The sequence below is a fragment of the Myxine glutinosa genome, chromosome 8 (assembly GCF_964187855.1).
Source record: "Myxine glutinosa chromosome 8, kmMyxGlut1.1, whole genome shotgun sequence".
Taxonomy (NCBI): Eukaryota; Metazoa; Chordata; class Myxini; order Myxiniformes; family Myxinidae; genus Myxine; species Myxine glutinosa.
The window spans coordinates 20,989,736-21,012,583 of record NC_136268.1 but is presented as its reverse complement, the minus strand read 5'-3'; the positions used below and the strand labels follow the sequence as shown (position 1 = coordinate 21,012,583).

At 44.1% G+C, this 22,848-nt stretch overlaps 1 protein-coding gene across 1 annotated transcript in view; it reads left to right on the top strand.

Annotated features, from left to right (window-relative positions):
* LOC144893360 (uncharacterized) overlaps positions 1-14,300 on the top strand; it is a 43,149-nt gene extending 28,849 nt beyond the window's left edge. The window contains exons 7-9 of the mRNA XM_078783936.1: positions 1,229-1,512; positions 12,497-14,165; positions 14,251-14,300. Of these exons, the coding sequence (XP_078640062.1) occupies positions 1,229-1,512; positions 12,497-14,165; positions 14,251-14,300 (2,003 nt within the window). The remainder of the gene's footprint in view (positions 1-1,228; positions 1,513-12,496; positions 14,166-14,250) is intronic.
* Positions 14,301-22,848: the final 8,548 nt, after the last annotated feature.

Sequence of the window (22,848 nt, the reverse complement as noted above, 5' to 3'; positions counted from 1 at the left end):
GCAATCTCCTCCCGGATTCGGCACGATGCTGCGATGCACTCAACGTTTGGGTCGCAAGGGAGAGAGTCGAGGTGAAGGAACGCGTAAGGGTAGGAGCGAACAAGGTCCAGGCACTCACGTCTCTTCAACGAGCAGGGACGAGGCAAGGGTAGGAGAACAAGGGCAAGAAGAAAGGTTGAGACAGAGGTCCGGGCAGGATCAATCCAGGGACGGGAAGCTGGAAAATGTCGGCACACAACCGTTCACCACCAAAGTCTGGACCAAAGAGACAAAATGTCCGCCGCTCCAAGTATCTTGTCCGGGCTGCTCTGACGTAATCCGGGCCTTTTCCCAATCCACGAGTCCCCTCCCAACAGCCGTGCGATCCGCCCACCAAACCCTCGGTGTCAATCCATCGCGCGGTGGGCGTGGCCTCAACCTGCCTTGCACGATGTCTGCCTGCCATGGCGCCGTTGTACGCGGCCGCTTCCTGTTGGTCTTTTCGATCATTGTGGCGGCGAGGGATAAATTAATGTGTTGTGCTAATGGGCCTATCTAATGTCTATGGGATGTATTGCCATAAGGGACACCGGGATGTTCACAGAGGGAACGACACACAATGGAATTGGCATAATCCCTACGGTAGTTAACAAGCCCCGCCTCCTCATGGCGGGGACACATGCCCAACTTATCCGACATCCGGTCTAGACAGGTCCTCTACTTATTTACATCGAGATGGTTCTAGCTACCCACGACAACCGGAGCATAATATCTATACAGATCTACCTAAATCTATATATGCCCTACCCACCGACAGAACAGTATAATGTATTTTATGCATAATAAAAGGTATGTTACCATTTTAATATGTATAATAAAATACATTTTATACATAAGAAATATATTATATAATCAGTTCATCTTTCTTTTTCTTTCATCTCATAGCAGATTAATTCGTCAGCTAAAGCTGCAAAATAAATGAAACAATTACTACATTTACCGGTTGTTGTTGATGTTGTTTAATGTAACGCAATTACTGTTAGAGAAATCTTTAAACTGAGGTTGGACTAAAATGTTTTTTATAGTGACTTGCACCACGTCAACAAAGGGACAAAGGGACAAAGGGACCGTGTACACATTTATCAAAATACTTGGATATGCACAGGCCTAGTCTGAAGATAAATTTTTGTTTTTGTTGTTTGAAGATGAATTTTATCATGATGGTAACTGTTCAATCTAATGTGTATAGGCTCTTCCTGGCATAGGAGTTTTACAAAAGAAGAACACTCAGATTCAATCTCCAAAAACCCTTGCTGGTTGTGGATCTTTGTAAAGCAAGAAAGTGAATTGCAAGAATGTCTACGGCACAATGACGATCACACATCTCTTGAGGGTCATGTTATGGCATCCCTGGCAGGTGGTGAAAGTTTTCAGGAAAGTGAAACTTCGTCATCATGGGGACAGGACTGCTTAGTTCAAAACGGTGATGATGGGATCAAAGTTGGGCACACTTCACCGAGTGCTCCTGTCATGGTAAGTGTCATAAAAGGGCACCAGTACACCATCCCTTTTTTGTTTGTTTGTTTGTTGTACCATTTTGAGGAAATGCAATGACCGAGGCATATTTTCAGTTATTCAAAGGTTTGAAGCCCCTTAAGAAGTACATGGAAAGCTCAGCAGAGAAATTTTGCTTCAAAATGATTCTCGGGCCGAAACATTTGTGTTGCGAATGTAAAGGAACCAAGGATGTTGTCATTTTTCATCAGATTTGGCATCCCAAACTTGTGTGTTTTCAGAAATCATGAAGGCTGAGGTAGATTATTTGCAAGTCCAAGTGATGCAGTTTAGTTTTACAAATAGACAATGGTCAATGAAATGTCACTTTAGATTGTATCACATTGCTAAGATTTTTTTTTATTGTCGTAATTATCAAAAGTATAACTTGCTTTGGTATGTTGAACAAGATTCTGAGAATGACTGGCATGTTTTTTTTTTCAGTACAAGATCGAGGCTCAAGGTTGAATAGAGGGTAAAACTAGAATGGCACTCGGGTAGAGAGCATACCTCCACCATGCTCAACAGTTTGTTTTGTATCCCACTGATAGGTCAGATCTGGATCCGACCGGAACCAAAATCTAATCGGATGTTCTTGTCACTTACCCAACTCATCCACCAAGTTTTGTCATAAGTCATCCACAACCTTTTGAAATATGCTACATATCGTTTTTGGCCCGATCAATGGTGAATAAAATCAATTTAAAAAAAATTCTCGTATCCGGATCTTCACCAAAATTTAATCAATTCTTTCTGGTCACACACCCAACCTGTCCACCAGGTTTCGTCCGTATCCGTACACAGTTCTGAGATAATTATGCTATTCAGTATATAGTTTTTTTGCCCTATTTCTCAATGGTGAAGAATCACTTTAAAAGTTCTCAGATCAATGTGACATTCTCCCAGTGATGACCACTCTTCAATTCATAGCCCCTTCCCCAGTTCTCTTTCAGGTTTAGAGTTAAGGCCACACCTTAACTGGTCGCCATTTGGTGGTTACCTTGTCAAACGCTGCAAGTCTCGGTGTATTATATCAACTAGGGCATTGCCCGTACTATATCTATATCTAAAATTATATCCCCCCCCTCTATTTACATGAAATGGTTTGGTCCATTCGCAACGCCAAAGCGAACGGCGAACGGCTTGCGAGTACAGTGACAATCCCCCCCCTCTATTTACATGAATGGTTTGGTCCATTCGCAACGACCACAGAACCCCCCCCTCTATTTACATGCAATGGTTTGGTCCAAAGCGAACGGCTTCCGGAGTTTGGTAAAGAAATCGCCATCGCGTGCACAAACGCGCAGGAAAGCGAATGAATCGCAAATTCGTTTTTATTAGTTGTAAAACATAGTTTAACGCCAACATAGTTTGCAAACGTGAAATAAATGAATACGCTCTCAAATGTGCCATCCGAGGCAGAGTGTGCCCGCCACGTTCGGCACACGCGATCGTTCGCTGCTCTCTGATTGGTTGAATCGTTTTTTGGACATAGCTCGGTAAGTAATTGTCCGATTAATATGAAACCTTGAAAAGGCACATCCTCGGGTCCCCAGCAATATACCTGGCAAGTTAAAAGTATATCGGACCCGTGGTTGTCGAGAAACAGCGGTCACAGACAAACGTACAGACGTACAGACGTACAGAGATTACTGGAATTATAGATAGATTAAATGCACTTCCTTCATGTACTTAGAGTGACTTGGAGAATGACAACACATTTGTTAAACAAGATATTGATTTAGTAAACCCGTAAACCCTATTTAGTTTAAATGATTACATTTATCTGAATGGTTTCTCATCTTGACAGGATCTCGCGAGATCACGGCGAGGTCACGTCTTTTCGAAGCTGTTCCATGCGCTCACGCTTTCGAAGCTAAGTGATCTTTCACAATTGTGTTTTTGTCGAGACTGTATCTACCTTTCAGTGTATGTACCTATAGCGTATCTTTTGGAAAATTTTCGGTGCTAATTTTTCGTACATGTATACACAATCGTCGGTTAATGCGTATCGAGTATTCTGAGGCCTAGTACTCGTAGGCTTCGGCTACCGTACCGTCTCCGACCTTGTGGTTTTGTTTTTCTCTCAGTGGTTCGTCGAATGCGCTGCATTTATTTTCGTTCTCTGTTTCGTCCCAGTCGTTCACCCCATACCTCCCTGTTTAATATCTCTACTCAAAAAAAAAAAAAAACCCAAAAAATATTTCCTTCTCAAGTGTTATTCGTTTATTTGTTGTTCTTACTTGTTCGTTCGTTCTTCGTTCACGTTGTACGCGATCACGTGGTTAGAAATGTATAATCTCTCCCCTGAACAACTATTTTCTCTCATATATTATAACACCTTTTTCTTCTTCTCCTACAAAAGGATGCTTTCGTCTTGCTCACCAAATCTATTCATTCCAAAAAAGAATAATAATACCATCTCTTACAGTTCCTCCTTTCTACTTTCCCTAAACTATCCAGAACTCCACCCCTCCTTCAGTGTCCTCAAACGTATTTTTGACTCGAAGGTCTCAAACTCATTTTGCAAAAAATGTTAGTTTCCCATGAATCGTACACTTTTCAAAATCCAATCTCACCCCTCCCCTCCAAATCTTCCCCATCCCCCCTTCCCTCCAACACTTCCCCATCACCTATCCCTTTCAAATCTCTCCCCCTGCCCCTTCCCTCCCCTCCCTCCTAAACTCCCCCCACACCCCTCCCCTCCGAGACTCTCCCTCGCTCCTCCCCTCCGAGACTCCCCTCCGACCCCTCCTCCTCAAAGCATCCTCCCTGCTTCTTCCCCCTTCCAACTTTCACCTTCATCTCCCCCAACCTTCTGCCTCGCTCTTCCCCCTCCTCAAATAACACCTCACTGTGCCTCACCCAATCTCCATCAAACCTTTTGTCCGCCCCATTCTTCCCTTTCTCCAAGCTATTCTGAAATCTCTGAAATCTCTGACACACCTTCAACAGCTCTCCCTACCTCTTCCTCCTCTTCCACATCTTACCCTACCCCTCCCCCCCCCCCCCCCTGTTCTGTACCCGATGCTCCCCCTTCCTCTTCATTAACGGTATGGACCTCAAACATCCGGGGCCTTCGCTCAAACTTGACTGATCTCTCCATACAGGTTGCTTCTGACAAACCAGATGTGATCTGCTTAACAGAAACTTTCCTCCTTCATGATGTCTCTGATGCCTTGGTATCTCTCCCAGGTTACTCCCTCCTCCGGTATGATAGACCTGAGCCTCGTCCTGGAGGTGGGGTTGCTATCTTTATAAAAAACTCTCTTCCTCACTTGCCCTCCACTGCCCTCTCTCCACCTCACCCCCAGGAATACCTTTGGCTACGGCTTCCCCTTCGCTCCCACCTTTTGTTCATATGTGTGTTGTACCGTCCACCAAACAGTGATGACTCCATCTACATCTCGCTGTCTGATAATATGGACCAACTTCTATCTACCCATCCCAACTCTCTCTTCCTCATATGTGGTGATTTCAATTGTCACCATGCCAGTTGGCTGGGTGTGGGTACCTCTCTCACCAGCCATGGCTCTTCAGCAAAGGACTTCTGCGACTCACTGGGACTGACACAATCTGTCAATTTCCCGACCCGGATCTCAGTCAACGGAGCATCTTCTCTTCTGGATTTGGTTATGACTAACTTCCCTGAAAATGTCTGCTGCTCTTCTTCTGCTCCAATCGGCTCATCTGATCATGTGCTTGTCAAAGTGGACATCTCTCCGACCATTCTCAGAGAGCCTCCTCAGCGTCGACGAGTCTGGCATTTCACTCAGGCCAACTGGCACGGTCTTCAAGCAGCCATCAATCATCTGGACTGGTCTCCCATCTCTACCGCCTCTGACATCAACTCATCCTGGGAATTCTTTCAAAGTAAATTGCTCTCTCTCATGCACAGATTTATCCCATCTCGTCTTCAGTTGTCATACCCTTCCTCCCGTCCATGGTACACGGAAACTTGTGGTGAGGCTGTTGCCCTGAAACAACTTGCTTTCGTCTCCTGGAAAGCAAATCCAACGGAAGGAAATCTCATTTCCTTTCACAAAGCCCGAAACAAGTGTGTGTCCTCCCTCAGGAGAGCCAGGAAACAATATCTCACCGTTCTCAAGACCGAACTCTCTTATCTGTCTCCCTCTTCCAAATCCTGGTGGCGTCTGGTCAAATCTGTTTCTGGTGTTTGTTCCCCCTCCATCCCCTCCCTCACCTCAAACGGCTTAACGGCTGACTCCGCACGTGAAAAAGTTGAATGCCTCAACTCTGTGTTTGCCTCTAAATCTTGTGTCCCAAACCCATCCCTCTCTGTACCCACCGTCCCTAGTCGTACCCAGCTGCTCCTGGACTCTGTATCCTTTCCTCCTGACAAGGTTGAAAAGTTTCTGTCAACCCTCGACTCTGATTCTGCAACTGGTCCTGACGGCATCAGCCCACGGGTCCTAAAATCATGTTATTCCGCTCTTTCACTCCCTCTTTCTGTTCTCTTCACCCTCTCTTTTGCTCAAGGTCATCTGCCATCTGCTTGGAAATCAGCCAACATCACCGCTTTGCACAAAAAAGGTGCAAAAACAGATCCTAGCAACTACAGACCAATCAGCCTTCTCCCAATTATCAGCAAAGTCATGGAATCCATCATTGCTTCAGATATGAAATCTTTCCTCTTCTCCAATGGCTTGATCTCTGATCATCAATTTGGTTTCAGACCTGGTCACTCTACTCTGGACATGCTGCTTCTGCTTTCTCAACAATGGATGGAGGTCCTCAACGCCAAACAGGAAATTAGAGCTGTCTCCCTTGACATTTCACGTGCCTTCGATACGGTCTGGCACCCTGCTCTGCTCACCAAACTCCTCCTTTGGTATCCATGGAAATCTCCACACATGGCTGGCGGACTTCCTCTCTGGTCGTAGTCAACGTGTGGCCCTGAATGGGTTTCTCTCATCTCCTCTTCCTGTTCAGGCTGGAGTTCCCCAAGGTAGTGTTCTGGGCCCTGTGCTTTTTCTGGTCTTCATCAATGATCTCTCTGACTCTCTTGAAAATCCTCTCTATCTCTTTGCTGACGACTCTACTCGCTGTCGCTCCATTCCTCATCCCTCAGATCGGCAGTCTGCAGCCTCCTCACTCTCTGCAGACCTGGACAAAATCACAGACTGGGCAAACAAATGGAACATGTCTTTCAATCCTGATAAATCTCACACTCTTACGATGTCTCTCCGAAAAGACCGACTGGAAAACCCTCCCATCCACTTTCTGAATAATCCTCTCCAAGAAGTTCTGTCACTCAAGCTTTTGGGTCTCACTATTTGCCATGATCTTTCCTGGTAAAACCACATTTCAAATCTGGCCTCCAAAGCCAGTCGCCGACTGGGCATCCTCCGTCGTGCGAAGTCCTTCCTTGGCACACCTGAGCTCCTCACCACATACAAGGCTTTCATCCGCAGCTCTATGGAATACTGCTCTCCCCTCTGGTCTGGTGCTCCTGCCTCACACCTAGCTCATCTTCACGCTGTTGAAACCAAAGCGTTCAGAATCATTGGAATCTCCCGCGATGAAGCTATCTCCAAGGGCCTTTCACTCACTCACCGCAGGCAGGTTGGTGGTCTTTCCGTCTTCTACCGACTCCTCTCTGGCCTTGCCCCCCCAGCTCTCTCTGGGCTCTGTCCCCCAAATACTCCTACAGGTCGCACAAGATCTGCCTGCAACCCTCTTATGGTTAAACTGCCAAAATCAAGACTTTCTGCTCACCTTCACTCCTTCATTCCTCTTTTCTCCCGCCTCTGGAACAAACTCCCTCACTCTCTTCAATCCCACTTCACCCTCCAGGTCTTTAAAACAGCTGTTCACCACCATCTCTTATCCTCCCCCATCCAAAACCTTGATCTTTTCTACCCCTGCTAATTTCGGTCCCTTTGTGTTTTATACCTTTCCCCCCCCCCCCCCCCTCCCACGCCTCCTGCCCCCAAGCCCTCTCCCTCCCACACTTCTCCCTGCTCTCAAATGTTGTGGTTGTGTGCTTCCCCTTCTCTCCCCATCTTGTCTTCCGCTCCCTCTTTTTGTATATTTTGTTTGTCTGGTTGATTTGTTTGTGAAATAAATGCTAGCTCTTTCACGAGCCTCGATTCAGTATCCAAAAAAAAAAAAAAAAAAACTTCTCCTCATCTTCCCTTTATAATGGGTGAGGTCCAATGACACCAAGCTGCTGCCCTGCCTCAGCCATGATACTCCACCACCATCTGATCCCTAATCGATGTTTCAAATATCTTCCGTCCACTATCGAAGTTGAACTCATTGTTGAGTAATTACCTGCGCCAACGAAGGTGGACAGTGGTTATGTTTTCACCCCTGTCTGTTTGTCTGTGTGCAGGATACCTGAAAAAGTTGTAGACGGATTCGGACGAAATTTGGTGGACTGGTTGGGTGTGTGATAAGGACACATAGATTCGATTCTGTTGAAGAATCGGATCCGGATACGACAGTTTTTTTATTTTTCAAGTGATTCTTCACCATTGAGAGATGGGGCCAAAATGATATACCTGTATAGCACGATATTTCAAAAGGTTGCGGATGAGTTATGACAAAACTAGGTAGATGAGTTAGTTAGGTGACAAGAACAGGCCAATTTGATTTTGGTTCAGGTCCGGATCCAGACCCGGCCTATTAGTGGGATTCAAAACCTAAAAGGCCGAATTTACGAAAGGCGCTTAGCGAGTGTCTTGCTGACACATGCCTAACCCTTAAATGGTGACAAAAAACCTCGTTGTACGCACGCAGCTAATCGCCCGTTGAGATAGCAATTTACAAAGGGAGATAAACAGCCAATTAGTTGTAAAAGCCGAAACAGCCGATTAATTACCTGCACCTAAGTTATGATTCAGTGCTTTTTAAACATTTATTTTGTTCATTGCGCCATGTAAGAAGTTACTTAAACAATTCACCGTAATGACTCTGCATTGGCCCTGCTTACGTCAATTTTTAGTTTGTGTGTTCCAACAATGACATCTAGGGAGAGAAAAGATGGGACAATTTTTCATTGGAGTAACAAATGGGTTTAATCGAAGTAATCATGGTTCACCAAGAAACAATCCAATGCAGGAGAAGAGACATGGGTGCAAGCAAGAAACATAGGGGCAATACCCCTGGTGCCCACCTGGTGGAATAAACAGTATACTTCACTGACCAAAGGTATTTTAAACCAATTTCAATGCTTGCTAGAAGACAGGGCAGTATGTAGAATCATACTAACATAATCATAAGACTTTATACAAACAAACAAAAAAATACCTATTTTGGAGGCAATCCCACCTCCAACCCCATGTACCTCCTTCGACCCTAATGTTTCCAATGCCTTGAACAAACATGGGTACATCACGGGTGATGAAGGTTGTGGTAAAGTTTCATCGAAATAGTGTGTGTAGTTTCAGAGGAAAAAGCAAATTCCTATTTGGGGGGTCAAACCTGGATCCACTTTGACCCACAGTAGACCCCTTAAACTCCAATATTTTTAATGCTGCGAATTTTTTTTTAATCACAACACAACAAATATCATTTGTGCCAAATTTGGTTGCAATCCCATCAGCGGTTTCAGAGAAGAAGTTTCAAGTGTTTACGGACGGACGACGCGCCATCGCATAAGCTCCCCTGAACTTAGTTCCAGGTGAGCTAAAAAGCAGCTCGCTTGGGAAGACGTTGTAAAAAGGAAGGTGGCCCATTTCCCAGAGTGCCCAAAATCCTCTGCCAGGGACCTCTGAGAACTCTGGAGAAGGATGAAGATGAAGGCAAAGGCACACAAATTTGATATTGTCATACCTCTCCAGAGGATTGCATCTATCCTCAAAGATTCTTAATGCACATCGGCGAACTGCCCAATTCCTATCCTCTTTGCCTCCTGAGATACAGTGCCTTCAGAAAGTATTCAAACCCCTTGACTTTTTTCACATTTTGTTGTGTTACATACTGAATTTAAAATGGATTAAACTGAGGAATTTTGTCACTGATCTACACATAACACCCCATAATGTCACAGTAGAATCTTTTTTAAAGATAATTTTTACAAAATAATTAAAAATGAAAAGCTGAAATGTCTTGTCTGAATAAATATTCAAACCCTTTGCTATGACACTCCAAATTGAACTCAGGTGTATCCAATTTCCTTTGATCATCCTTGAGATGTCTCCACAACTTGATTAGAGTCCACCTGTAGCCAATTCAATTGATTGGACATGATTTAGACAGAAACGCACCTTTCTACATATGGTCCCACAGTTGACAGTGCATGTCAGAGCAGTAACTCCACCATGAAGTCCAAGGAATTGTTTGTAGAACCCCGAGATAGAATTGTGAAGAAGCATAGATCTGGGGAAGGATATAAAAAACAATTCATAGAGTGTTGAAAGTTCCCAAGAGCACAGTGAGGTCCATTATTGGGAAATGGAAAGAATATGGAACAACCCAGACTCTTCCTAGAGCCGGCTATCCAACCAAACTGAGCAACCGGGCAAGAAGGACCTTGGTCAGGGAGTTGACCAAAAACTCAGACCACTCTGACAGAACTACAAAGTTCCTTGGGTGAGATGGGAGAACCTGCCGGAAGGACAACAGTCTCTGCAGCACTTCACATCTAGGCTTCACGGGAGAGTGGCCAGACAGAAGCCAGCCAAAGCCCAAACTTGAATCCCATTGAGAATTTGTGGAAAACTTTGAAGATTGCTGTTCACCGACGCTCCAACTTTACAGAGCTTGAGCTGGAACTTCTTGAGAAGATCCAACTTTACAGAGCTTTAGCAAATCTGCAAGGAAGAATGGGAGAAACTCCCCAAATTCAGATATGTGAAGCTGATAGACATACCCAAGAAGACTTGAAGCTGTAATCGCTGCCAAAGATGCTTCTACAAAGTAGTGACTCAGGAGGTTGAATACTTATGTATATTACATATTTCTGTTTTTCATTTTTAATTATTTTGTAAACATTTCTAAAAAAAAATAATCCATTTTGATGCTTTGGCAAAAAGGTTTTTTTGGGATTAATCAATTGCTTGATTTATTAATCACTTATTTATTTTCTTTCTCATCTAGGCAATATTTCGAGCATCTTTTGAGCTAGGAATCTGATATTCGGACACGACAGTGACCAAGTGATGTGGATATAAAGGGTGTTTTTGATTTATTGATAATTAAATAAATAATATTATTTTTTTGTTTAATTATCTAATTAATTTTCAAAAAATTACAGATTCGGATGAAGCAGTGGTCGTTTAGGGATACTATTTGCCAATTGATTAAGAGATTATTTATATTACGATTATTATTTATTTATTTTAATTACACAATTAATCAATCAATTCTTAATGAATCTATTAATCGATTATTTAATTTTTTCGATTGATTATTCAATTAATTTTCAAAAAGTTACAGATTTGGATGAAGCAGTGGTGGTTTAGGGATGCAATTAGCCAATTGATTAAGAAATTAATTATTTTATTATTATAATTTATTTGTTTTACTTAATTGTTTTTCAGTTGCGAATTATCAACTCAGTTCAGTTATTTATTTTCTTTCTCAGCTGGGTAATCTCAGGCACCTTTCGAGCTTGAAAGCTGACATTTGGACATGACAGTGACCAAGTGATTTGGCTATAAAAAGTATTTTGGATTTATTAATTAATCAATGAATTTATTATTTAATTTTCAAAAAGTTACAGATTCGGATAAAACAGTGATAGTTTAGGTATGCAATTAGGTTTAGGATTAAGAAATTTATTATTTTACGGTTATTATTTATTTATTTTAATTACACAATTAATCCATTTATTGTACACCGCTTCCTCCCAATTCCATCTCAATGTGCTGCACTGTGGCATTGCTGGGCGCCAAAGGCGAAGTAGGTGCCCGGCACTGTTGCGTGCTGGAGGATATGGTATTTATTTATTTGGCATGGGGGTGGTGTACTTTCAATGTAGCTCTACTTGTTTGTTTGTTTTCAATGAATCTTCACAATTGAGAGATGGGGCAAAACGATATGAAGCATGATATTTCAAAAGGTTGGGGATGGATTATGACAAAACTTTGTGGATGATTGTGGTCGGTGACAAAAGCAAGCCAATTCAATTTTGATTGATGGATACAAAACGTAAACTGTTCAGCCTGGCGGAAGGAGGTATATGCTCAACCGAGTGCCATTCTAGTTCTCCAATGCTTCTCTCGATTTTTTTAAAATTTCCTTACACTTGCTACACTTAAATCCTCTGCTGTTTGTTTTGTCTAAAGTGAGATATTAAAGAGATCAACGATTATCCAATTCATCTGCTCTCTGACGTCCAGTAACACTCTTAGAAGCATGTGATCTTGCCCTGGTGCTTTACCTTGTCTTAGGTTTTCTGGATGTCTCCTTACTTCTTGCTGTCCTATCCGAAACTCCACCAACAGCCTTTCCTTACCTCCTACATATAACCTCTCTCCTGCTGGCCCATCCCTTATCTACTCTTGCCTAGATGATGAAGCAATATACAACAATTTGATAAGCTTGTCATCTCACTTTAATCACTCATGAACTTTCATCGCTTTCATCACTAATCAATTGATGTCCAGTCCCCTTTTCATGCTTCACCTCTCATCATCCCTGACTCAGCTCCTTCAAACTTTCACACCACCCAACAAGATACGAACCTTCTCTCTCTCTCTCTCTCTCTCTCTCTCTCTCTCTCTCTCTCTCTCTCTCTCTCTCTCACAGTGTCTCTCTCTCTCTCAGTGTCTCTCTCTCAGTGTCTCTCTCTCAGTGTCTCTCTCTCTCTCTCTCTCTCTCTCTCTCTCACTCACTCTCTCTCTCTCTCTCTCTCTCTCACTCTCACTCTCACTCTCACTCTCACTCACTCTCACTCTCACTCATTATTTTCCTCTTAATTATTACCTTTTGCGAGCATTTTTCACCTGGCTATGTGTCTAGTAACATAAACCAATAGATGCCTGTCTTACAGATGATCCAGACAACACGTACTGGGGGTGTGGAAGTTTCCCGAAGTGGTGAATTGGAACAAAAATACTTTCTGAATGAAGATGCTGAAGCAGCATCAACACAGCCTGAACGAATTCACTGCGATGTTGGAGGTACAGCAGTGCCATCGGAAATAATCCACTGTAATACCAAAGCAGCATCAGTGAAACTCTCCAGAATGCCATGGAATGTTGGACCTCCAGTAATGCAGCCGAGATTGACACAGCAGGATTGGAAATCAGCAGCTGAGAAGCCAAGAAAGATGCCAAATGATTCAGAAGCAGCAGCACAGGTAGAGAGAAACAGTTGTGCCGCAGATGTGGCTGTGAAACCCAGCAATGTTCCATGTGACAACAGATCAATGGAGAAGTCTGGAAGTGTGCTGCATGATGTAGAAGCTGCAGTAGCAATGCATCCAGGAAGTTGCCCACATCATGTTGAAGTGCCATTAAGCCATCCTGATTCGATATCATTGAGCAAGAAAGTAGTGGATACGCATCTCGAGAAGACGCCATTGAATGTTGGAGTAGGCGCCCTGCATGCAGAAATGATGTCTTGCAATGCTGGAGTAGCAACGATGGAACTAGAGAGCAGGCCATCTGACATGCAGCCTGGAAGGGCACCGTGGCATTATGCAACCCCAATGATGAATCCTGGAAGGATGTACTGTGATGATAAAGCAGCAGGTGAACAGACAGTATACTTACCATGTATCATGCAAAGAGCAAAAGTGCAACCAAAAGGTATGCGTTGTGAAGTGGATGCAGCAGCAGGACAAGAAGATTGGATTACACATGCGGTTGAAGCATCATTGATGCGGCCACAAAGACCGGCAGACTATGTCAAAGAAAGCATAATGGAGTCAGGAAACAACATAAGGACCACTGTAGCGTCAGCCACAACACAACTGGAAAGTATGCCAAGCTACATCATGGCGGCAGTGCAACAAAACAAGATGCCATGCGACTATGGGATAGCAGCATTGGAGTCAGGAAGGATGCCCCATGACATGGACACATTAGTAAACGAGCCAATGAGTACATCTTCCTATATTGGGACAATGAGTCCAGAACCAATGTGGTGTGATGTAGGAGTATTACAAATGCACCCTGAAGTTCCATGGTGTAATGTTGGAGCAACAGTGCAACAACAAAGGAGGCAGTTTAGCATTGAAGCAGCAGAACTACAGGCAAGAAGTACGAGATGCAATGTCAAAGCAACAATAAAACAACCATTGGAAATGTCACGTTGTGACAAAACTAAAGTAATGCAGATGGATAAGACATTGTTTGGTGTTGAAGCAACAGCGGTTCAGCCAAGCACCTCGTTATGGGAACTTGGTGCCACAGGCCTAAAGTCTGGATGCGTGCAGCACTTCACCCGAGCAGACATAACGCAGCCGGGTGGAACGTCCTGCAATGTCGGAACGGTAGTGCGGCAAGAGAAGATAGCAAGCAACGCGGGAGCACCACCAACACAGCCAGAACGTAATCCACATGATGTCAGAGAAGTTGCTTTGCATCCGGGAATTGTGCCTCGCAATGTCGGATCAGCAGTAATACAGAAAGATAAATCGTTCCATGATGTGCCAGTGACGCAGCCATATTGGACGCCGTGCGACTTTGCCCCAACGCTGGCACAGCACGATTTCGGTGCAGAAAAGTTGCGACCTAAAACGATGCAGTGCAATATTGCAGCGGCAGTTGCACTGCTGAGAGAAACCCTTCACGATGACAGGGCAGCAAAATGGCAGTTACAAAGGATGTTACATGATGCCACTCCAATAGCATCACAGCCTGGGAGGGTGAGGAATGATTGCACGACAGCAGGAGTCCAGCCAGCATGTCGAGCGCTTGACTTACATCCAAACGATAACCTTAGACATTGGAATCCCACGCACCAAGATTTATGCTATGAGGGAATTGTGAAGCCGTTGGGCGTGCCTGTTGCGGCTGCCTCTGTGATGCCAGACAAGAAAAACGTTTGCAGTCTGTGGAGATGTGGACGGTGCTGGAGTGGAGCAGCTTGTCGCTATGAGCATTTGTTACCTCACCGGACAGGTGTGTTTATCTTAACCTCACTAAAGGATGTTTTCACTGAGAAACATGGTTTATTTCACATGGTTTATCTGTAGGGTTAATACTATAGGAAAACCCCTGCTTATATGGTGTGAAGCTTATTAATTAATTATCTGTGGATGGTCTTTGACGTATAGCCATCAAAAGGCCTGTATTGTTTCTGATTTCTGCAGGATGTCCGGTGTACAATTACATGCGGTCTGTCACACACACTGAATGATTTGTTCTTTCAGTATGATTGAGTTTACTGCCATAGCTGCTGAATGGGATTTCCAATGAAATTTCTGGGGCAAAGTTTATTCGCTGGAGGTGCAGGTTCTCCTCAACATTCAGGCTCTTCGCCTGCCTGAACAGGCTTTTTAAATGCTGAAAGGTCACCATTATCCTGGACTCGGTCTACATCTAGTTTGAGTGTTGCCTGATCTTGTTGTTGCAAGTTTGTTTTGCGTTACCTTTTCACCTGTTCATTTACTCTTCATTTAGTGTTCGTCCCATTATTTTGAAGCGGTGTTCAAGATGATTTGGGTTGCTTGTAAATATAGGATATAGTTTAAAATATATTGTTTCGGAGAACCTCTGCTACACAGAGACCTACCTCTGTCACAGAAGATGTTATTTACAGGCCTCGATGGAGTGGCTGAGGACGTATTTGGAGAGACACATTCCTTGGACCTACCATGTGCTGGAGACTGGATATATCTTCAGGTCACCGCCATCCACAATGAGTGCCATTTCTGGGCACAGCTGCCCTACGGTTGCAATCCTAAACCACCTGGAGAAACGCAATGGGCTGAGCCCATGCAGGGAGGTCCAATTGAAGGTGAGTGAGTAATAGATCATGGGTGTAAGGTGTGTAAAAAGGTAGAAAGGATCTTAAAGGTCTCAAAGTTACGTTTTAATATCACGTAATTAACGCTACCCGTACATTAAGCGTTGAGTAACATGGCACCTATTAAGTTCGCCAAACTCCTTCCAAATTTCCAGTTTTCCTTCCAAAGGGTTTCCTTCTGTATTCATCTTTTCCAACCCATGTGTCCTTTCCTGCCTCACTCCCTCCCCTCCCCCCAATTCCTCCACACACCCATTGTTTCTCCAAGTCTCCCTCTATCTTATCCTTCTACTCCACTGTTGGTGCCCCACTCCCCCTCTCACTCTGCTGTTACATCCTGATTCGTTCAGTGTACTAACTCTTCCACAAGTCTTGACTCTATACAAAAAAAAGGAGAGCGATAAATTACTCGCCTCAAACGAGTGCAAGCCTCTGTGTATAAGGTGTGTGCAAGCGATCACTTGCCATTCATAACGAGCTCTGCAGGTCGTTGGTTCCTGTTTTTTAACCACCTTTCCTCCGGTCTGGCTCCCTCTTGATGTCTCAGCCCTCCGACCCTTCCCAGCTCCTTTGGGACACATGTGAATTAAGAGTTTCTCTATCCTGGTTAAACTGGTAAAATGCTGACTTACCACACACCTCCACTCCTTCCTTTTTCTTTTCTCTCATGTGCGGGACACCTTCTGGAGACTGACTGTTCAATTGCACTTTTCCTTCCATGGCTACAATCAAGCGGTGCACCACCATCGAATGTCGTCCCCCATCCCTACCTGTGATCTTATCTACCCCTGTTAACCCTACTGAACCCAACCTTCTTTCTTGCAGGTTGTTGTATGTCCTTCCCTCTTCTCTTCTCTTCTCTTCTCTTCTCTTCTCTTCTCTTCTCTTCTCTCTCTCTCTCTCTCTCTCTGTCTCTGTCTCTCTGTCTCTCTGTCTCTCTGTCTCTGTCTGTCTCTCTCTGTCTCTCTTTCTGTCTCTCTGTCTCTCTGTCTCTGTCTCTGTCTCTGTCTCTCTCTGTCTCTCTCTGTCTGTCTCTCTCTCTCTGTCTGTCTCTCTCTCTCTCTCTGTCTGTCTCTCTCTCTCTCTCTCTCTCTCTCTCTCTCTCTCTCTCTCTCTCTCTCTCTCTCTCTCTCTCTCTGTCTCTCTCTCTCTGTCTCTCTCTCTCTGTCTCTCTCTCTCTCGTTCGCGTGTTGGGCGTGGCAAGATGGCGGTTGTGCAGTTCGGGGAGGTGTGAGTTGCTCTGGCTGTCGAGTGTTCCGGCTGTTTTCCCTCATTATTTCAACCTTTCCCTCGCCCCCCACGACCCCCCTGTTGTTCTCATATCATTACTTCATTAATATTCGTGTTTCCTCCCCTGTGCTCGAACCTTTCCCCTGTATTATCTTTTCCCTCCCTTCCCTTCCTTGAGATGAGAGAGAGACAGAGCGCATGCGGTGGGTGATGGTAAGTGAGTTCGTTGCTTTCCATTGCATCCGCATGTTCTTATCGCTTCGTGTAAAGTGACGAGAACTGTTTTTTGAATTAATTACCTTTTCCCTTTGCCGTTGCTATACTTATCACGGCCCGGGCCGGCATGACGAGCGTCCGTTCTCGCAGTACAGCGTTCGGATCGTTAAACAGGAAGCATGGCCTCACATGCGTCCCTCCAGCTCATGTTGCGGTCGAAGCGATTATTATCGCCGTCGGTGAAATTATCGGAGCTGAAAATGTCCTTGCAGCTTCGAGAATGAACAAGAAAGTTGTTGTTTTCGTGTTACAACAAGCAATGGTTGCGAGTGTTGTGGAATCGGGTTTATCCATCGAGCCCGATATTTTCATCCCAGTTTCACCGTTTGATTCGCCATCAGTAAAAGTTCTGGTTTCCAACTCCTCCATTTTTGGAGGACGAAAAAGTCGAGCTTGCTCTTCGTAATTTCGGCACAGTCGTGTCCCGCATTTCAATGGTTCCCTTACGGTGCCGTGACGATCGTTATAAACACGTTTATTCCTTCAGACGTCAATTATTTATGATTTTGAACGAAAACCGTCGTGACCTTGATGTTAAATTCACGATAAAACATGATAACTACAATTATCAAATGTATGCAACAACAGAGGTGTTAACGTGCTATGTCTGTAATCAGCATGGACACCTGCGGAGGGATTGCCTGAATAATCTCCCTGATGCTAATTCAGCATCCAATCAGAACACCACACCACCTGAAGGACAGGAATTTCTGCCTACGCCTGAAAGACGGGACTCTTCTTCTTCACCTGAGGGACAGGAATCACTTCCTTCGAAAAATGCTCACCCAGGAGGGACGAATGACGCAGATGATGGCTTCACGGTTGTAACCCGGAATAAAGCACAGAAGCGGGCAATTGATACCAAATTAGACGATCAAGTGAAACCCAAGAGGTCTCCTTCCTATGCGCAAGCGGTAAGGGCACCTGCCAAACAACCATCTGAACCCATTCCCATGGACTCACCTCCTGAGCAGCCCTGTACTCTTGTGAGTACACATGGAAATGTTACTCCCACTGTGCTTGATGAACCGGAGATCCCTCGTGGAGTTGTTGAGACCCTCTCCCCACCCCCACCATGCACAGATGCCACAGTTAAAATCGATGCACCGGATGTACAAATTAATTGTGATCTGGAGGTGGCTGTACCTGCAGCATCTGAACAAATTGATACTGAAGAACCGCGGGAACTTGTGGTTGACAGCATGGGTTACGAGTCTGATGGAACATCTTCTGTTGCTTCGACCCTAAGTGACACAGGCAGCGATGTTCCTCTTCACAACCTTGAGGTTGATTCCTCAGTATCTCCTGATGCCGTTCACGCCTTCTTACACAAAAGTTTTCGCAAAAAGGGGGTTAAAATTAAAGATCATTTTCTAGTCCTAGAAGATTTCATTCAAGTGGCTCGACTAATGATTTCTAGACCGCATCGGTACAACGTTGCAGACCCTCAACGTCACCGGTTAAGGAAATTTCTCAGTCGTGCTCGGAGAGAACTCAAAGACCATGGCTGATGTCCTGCCGGTGCCCCATCACAATGAAACTACGCATTGCCAGCCTTAATATCAACGGTGGTCGCACGTCTCTTCGTAAAGTGCAAGTTAAACAACTAATCGAGTGCAACAAGGTTGACATCTTGTTGTTGCAGGAAACTCATTCTACTGAAGGTTCTTCAGCTGAGTGGGAGTTGTTTCTTAAAGGGCATTGGTTCTTTAGCAATCTATCAAGCCCAATTGCTGGGATAGCCATCTTCTTTCGGCAAACTCTTCCTTTGACTTCGATTTCCTTCAAAGAAATTGTGAAGGGATATTTAGCCTCGCTGAGTTTCTCTGTTGGTCAGCAGCTTTTCACAATAATCAATGTGTATGCACCAAGTACAAATGCTGAAAGATCTTCCTTTTTTGACTGTCTTGACTCGTATCTTGCTGGTGTTCCCCCTGACCACTTTCTATGTCTTGGAGGAGATTTCAATTGCACACTTAACCCCTCCCTTGATAGGAATGGGGCTGAGCCACATGCAGCCAGTACAAGACCTCTCGTTCGCTCAATCTCAAGATTCAAGCTGACAGACATTTGGAGATTGCAACATCCGATGCAGCAACAATTTACTTGGTGTCGCTGCTCTAAGAGCTTAGTGTCGCTAGCTCGACTTGATAAATTGTACGTTTCTGACCATTTCCTCAACCTCGTCTTAAACACCTCTATTCTCCCATCTGGGTTTTCCGAACACCACATCATCACTATGCATTTTCAGTTGCCACTCATAAAGGTGGTGAGCCCTTATTGGAAGTTCAACACAACACTTCTTCAAAACGAATTCTTTGTTGCATCCTTTAGGGCCTTTTGGGCACATTACATCACGATGGATAAAGAGTTCTCGTGTTTACGTCAGTGGTGGGACAACGCTAAAGCTCAAATTAGTTTTTTGTCAAAATTTCTCACGACACAGTACTCGGGATCACGATGTAAATATAGATCTGGTGAAGGCACAAATTCTTCACTTGCAAAACAAAGTGTCCTCCTCTAGTAATAATGGGCAGCAGCAGACGTTGTATGAAAAGAAAGCCCTGTTAAATGAATTACTGGCCGAACGTGCAAAGGGTGCACTCCTTCGGATGAGAATGACTCATTTGCAACAACTAAATAACCTGAGCAGACTTTTCTTCAAGCTGGAAACTGCCTCAAAAAAATATATATATATATTGTCCTTGCGTTCTGCTGGCGGAAGGATTTTGACTGATCCAAGTGACATTAAACTCACTATTAAGACATTCTTTTCTCACCTCTACTCCTCCAAGCACACTTTCCCAAACCATATACATTCATTTAACGCATTCTTGCCCACACTTACTGAGGCCCAGAATTCGACTGCTGAAGGCGAAATGACATTGGACGAACTCACTAGTGTTTTAAAGACCTTGCCCACCAGCAGGGCACCTGGCTTAGACGGGTTGCCAGTGGAATTCTACAGCACCTTCTGGGATTTGCTGGGACCATGTCTACTAATTGTCTTCATAGAAAGCATACAAACTGGTGAACTTCCCTTGAGCTGCAGACGTGCCATCATTTTATTAATCCCTAAAAAGGGAGATCTTCAACTTGTTGAGAACTGGCGCCCGATCTCTCTACTCTGTACTGATTACAAAATCCTGTCTAAGTTACTCGCTAATCGCATAAAAACCTTAATTGGGCACATTGTATCCCCCGACCAGTCTTATTGTATTCCTGGCAGATCGATATTTGACAATATTTTTTCTGTTCGTGATTTGATTTCGATTTGTCATTGTCAGAATGTTAACACCGGGCTGATCTTTTTAGATCAGGAAAAGGCCTTTGATAGTGTTGACCATTCGTATTTACTTGAAGTTTTGAAGGGGTTTGGGTTTGGTTCCTTCTTTATTTCTTGTATCAAGCTGCTGTATCACAACAACTTTAGTTTGGTGAACATCAACAACAGTCTATGTTCACCTTTTCCGATTCAGCGAGGTATTAGACAAGGCTGCCCCCTTTCCGGGTACCTGTATTCACTTTCCATTGAACCCTTGTTGATTCACTTACGCCACAAACTTTCTGGGTTCTTGGTGACACCTCTTGCTAATCCTGTTAAGGTGCTTGCGTATGCTGACGATTTGTGTGTGATTGTTAACACTCAGTCTGACATTGTTGCCCTTCCAAGTGCTCTATGTGAATTCAATTTGGCATCTTCTGCTACTGTCAATTGGAGTAAGAGTAAAGCCTTGTGTCTTGGTCCTTCTGGGTTATTTATCCCACCTTCCCTGCCTAATGCTTTGCAGTGGAGGTATGATGGTGTTAAACATCTCGGTGTGTTTCTTGGGAATGAGACCTTTTCCTTAAAGAACTGGGATCAGATGGTCGATCAAATTTCCCATATCCTTAATTGTTGGAAAAGATTGTCCAGTCTATTGTCTTATAGAGGTCGAGTGCTGATAATTAATAACTTGGCTGCTTCCAAACTCTGGCATCGGATGGCTGTCTTACAACCGCCCAAATCGCTAGTCATTAACTTGCAGTGTATCCTTGTTAATTTTTTCTGGAACGGCATGCACCGGCTTCGAGCTGATCTTCTAAGTGTCCCTTTGGATAAAGGAGGTCAAGGACTTGTAGACATTACTAGAGTCCCTGTATAAAGAGAGTTGCGCCATGCGCTGACCCGAGATTTCTGGTCACGTGATTTCGTGGCGCCATTTTGTGTCTAACTTCACCGTGCGTGAACGTCAGCTTGGTACGGGAATGTTGTTTATTGCCAAACAAAATGACTGGTTGTTCTGCTTTTGGTTGTTCAAACCAATCTGGGAAATATAAGATGTATAGATTTCCAAGTGATAAAGTCAGAAGACAAATTTGGGAAGCGAAAGTCAGACGAAAGAGCTGGAAGCGATTGACTCCTCGAGACTCTGCCAGGTAGGCCCACGCCGCTTGATGATCGATGTTCAAAAGCAATTCTATCTGCTCGGTTTTTTTTTGGTTGTCTGTCCGTTGAAAACCCTTTTAAAGGGAAGTGATTTGTGTTTGTTTATAATCTTCAAGGAGCTGACCAAAAATGCATTTCCGTGGGAAGAACCCTGCTCAATTTTTTTCGGGTAGTCCTAGCGGACCGCATATTGTCATTGATTGATGAAATGTCCCGGTACAGTGACATTGCCTGGTCTGCGGTTGGGTAGTCTGCGGGCAATGTCACTGTACTTTTTCAGAGGGAATTAATTTTGATTTTATAGGGGTGGGAAACCCATGGTCCGTTTTGTTTTCAGTTGTCTGTCCGTCCATTCAAAACTTATTCCGAGGCAAGTTATTTTTTTGGTTTAAAATCTTTAGCCTAATCGGCAATCATAAAAGCAATTTTAGGGGGGGACCTGCTCAATTTTTTTGCGGGTTGTGCAGCCATCCATATGTCCAAAATTTGACGAGTTATTGTTTGCTTTGTACAGTGCTCATGCGTCTTGTGGCATATTTGCTCAAATATTTCCCACCCCGGGATTTATGGCCAAATTGTAGTGATGGAAGATTTTGCACATTGGACAATCCCTATATATTTAACCTGGTGACAGCTATCGTTCCCAAAACATACAATATGAGAGTAGTGAACAGAGTAGTGATGAGTCTCACTTGTGAGGAGTGAACGGAGTAGTGATGAGTTTCACTTGTGAGGAGTGAACGTAGTGGGATGAAGTGTTGGTCTGGTCAGAGTGTTGTATTACGGGCAGAGTTTTCTTACGGTCTGAATGTATGAATCATGTTCTGTACTGAATGTATGAACCAAGTTTTGTACTGAATGTTTACTGTGTTGGCCTCATCGTGTTCCTGGTGAAATTAAACAAGTTATGGTGAATACGACGTCTTTTCTGTGCTTTTCCATATCTGTTCGACTAGACCAGGGGCGGGCAACCCCCGGCCCGCGGGCCACATCCGGCCCGCGAAGGCTTAGCGTCCGGCCCGCCACCCTGCTAGGCTTTATTATTGCAATCCGGCCCGCGGACCTCCCAGTAAAACTCATATCATTTGTAAATGTAAGAGTTTATATTTAGCCGGTCTGAATTCAAGAAAGGGACATTTTGTCTTCAGCACCGTCCTCTTCCGGAAGACATGCGCACGGGGAACTGTCTTGCCTAGACACCGCCTGCTTGCTGATAGGCGGTCTTTTCAAATCAGCCGGCATGTGATACGGACGTCCTTCCGATTCAGTCAGCTTGCGACAAACGTTGGTGTCTGGGACAAATAACTTGCAACAAAGAGGTAAGCGACGCAGAGTTCTCTAAACCTATTTCAATTTTCACTTTCTTTCAATTTGCTTTGTTTTGTTTGTTAGAACATGTTATTATCTTTCATTTGCTGCGTTTAAATAATTTTATTCTCCCTTTCTATTTGTAAAAATAAAAATATAACGAACTTTCTATTTGTAAAGAAAAA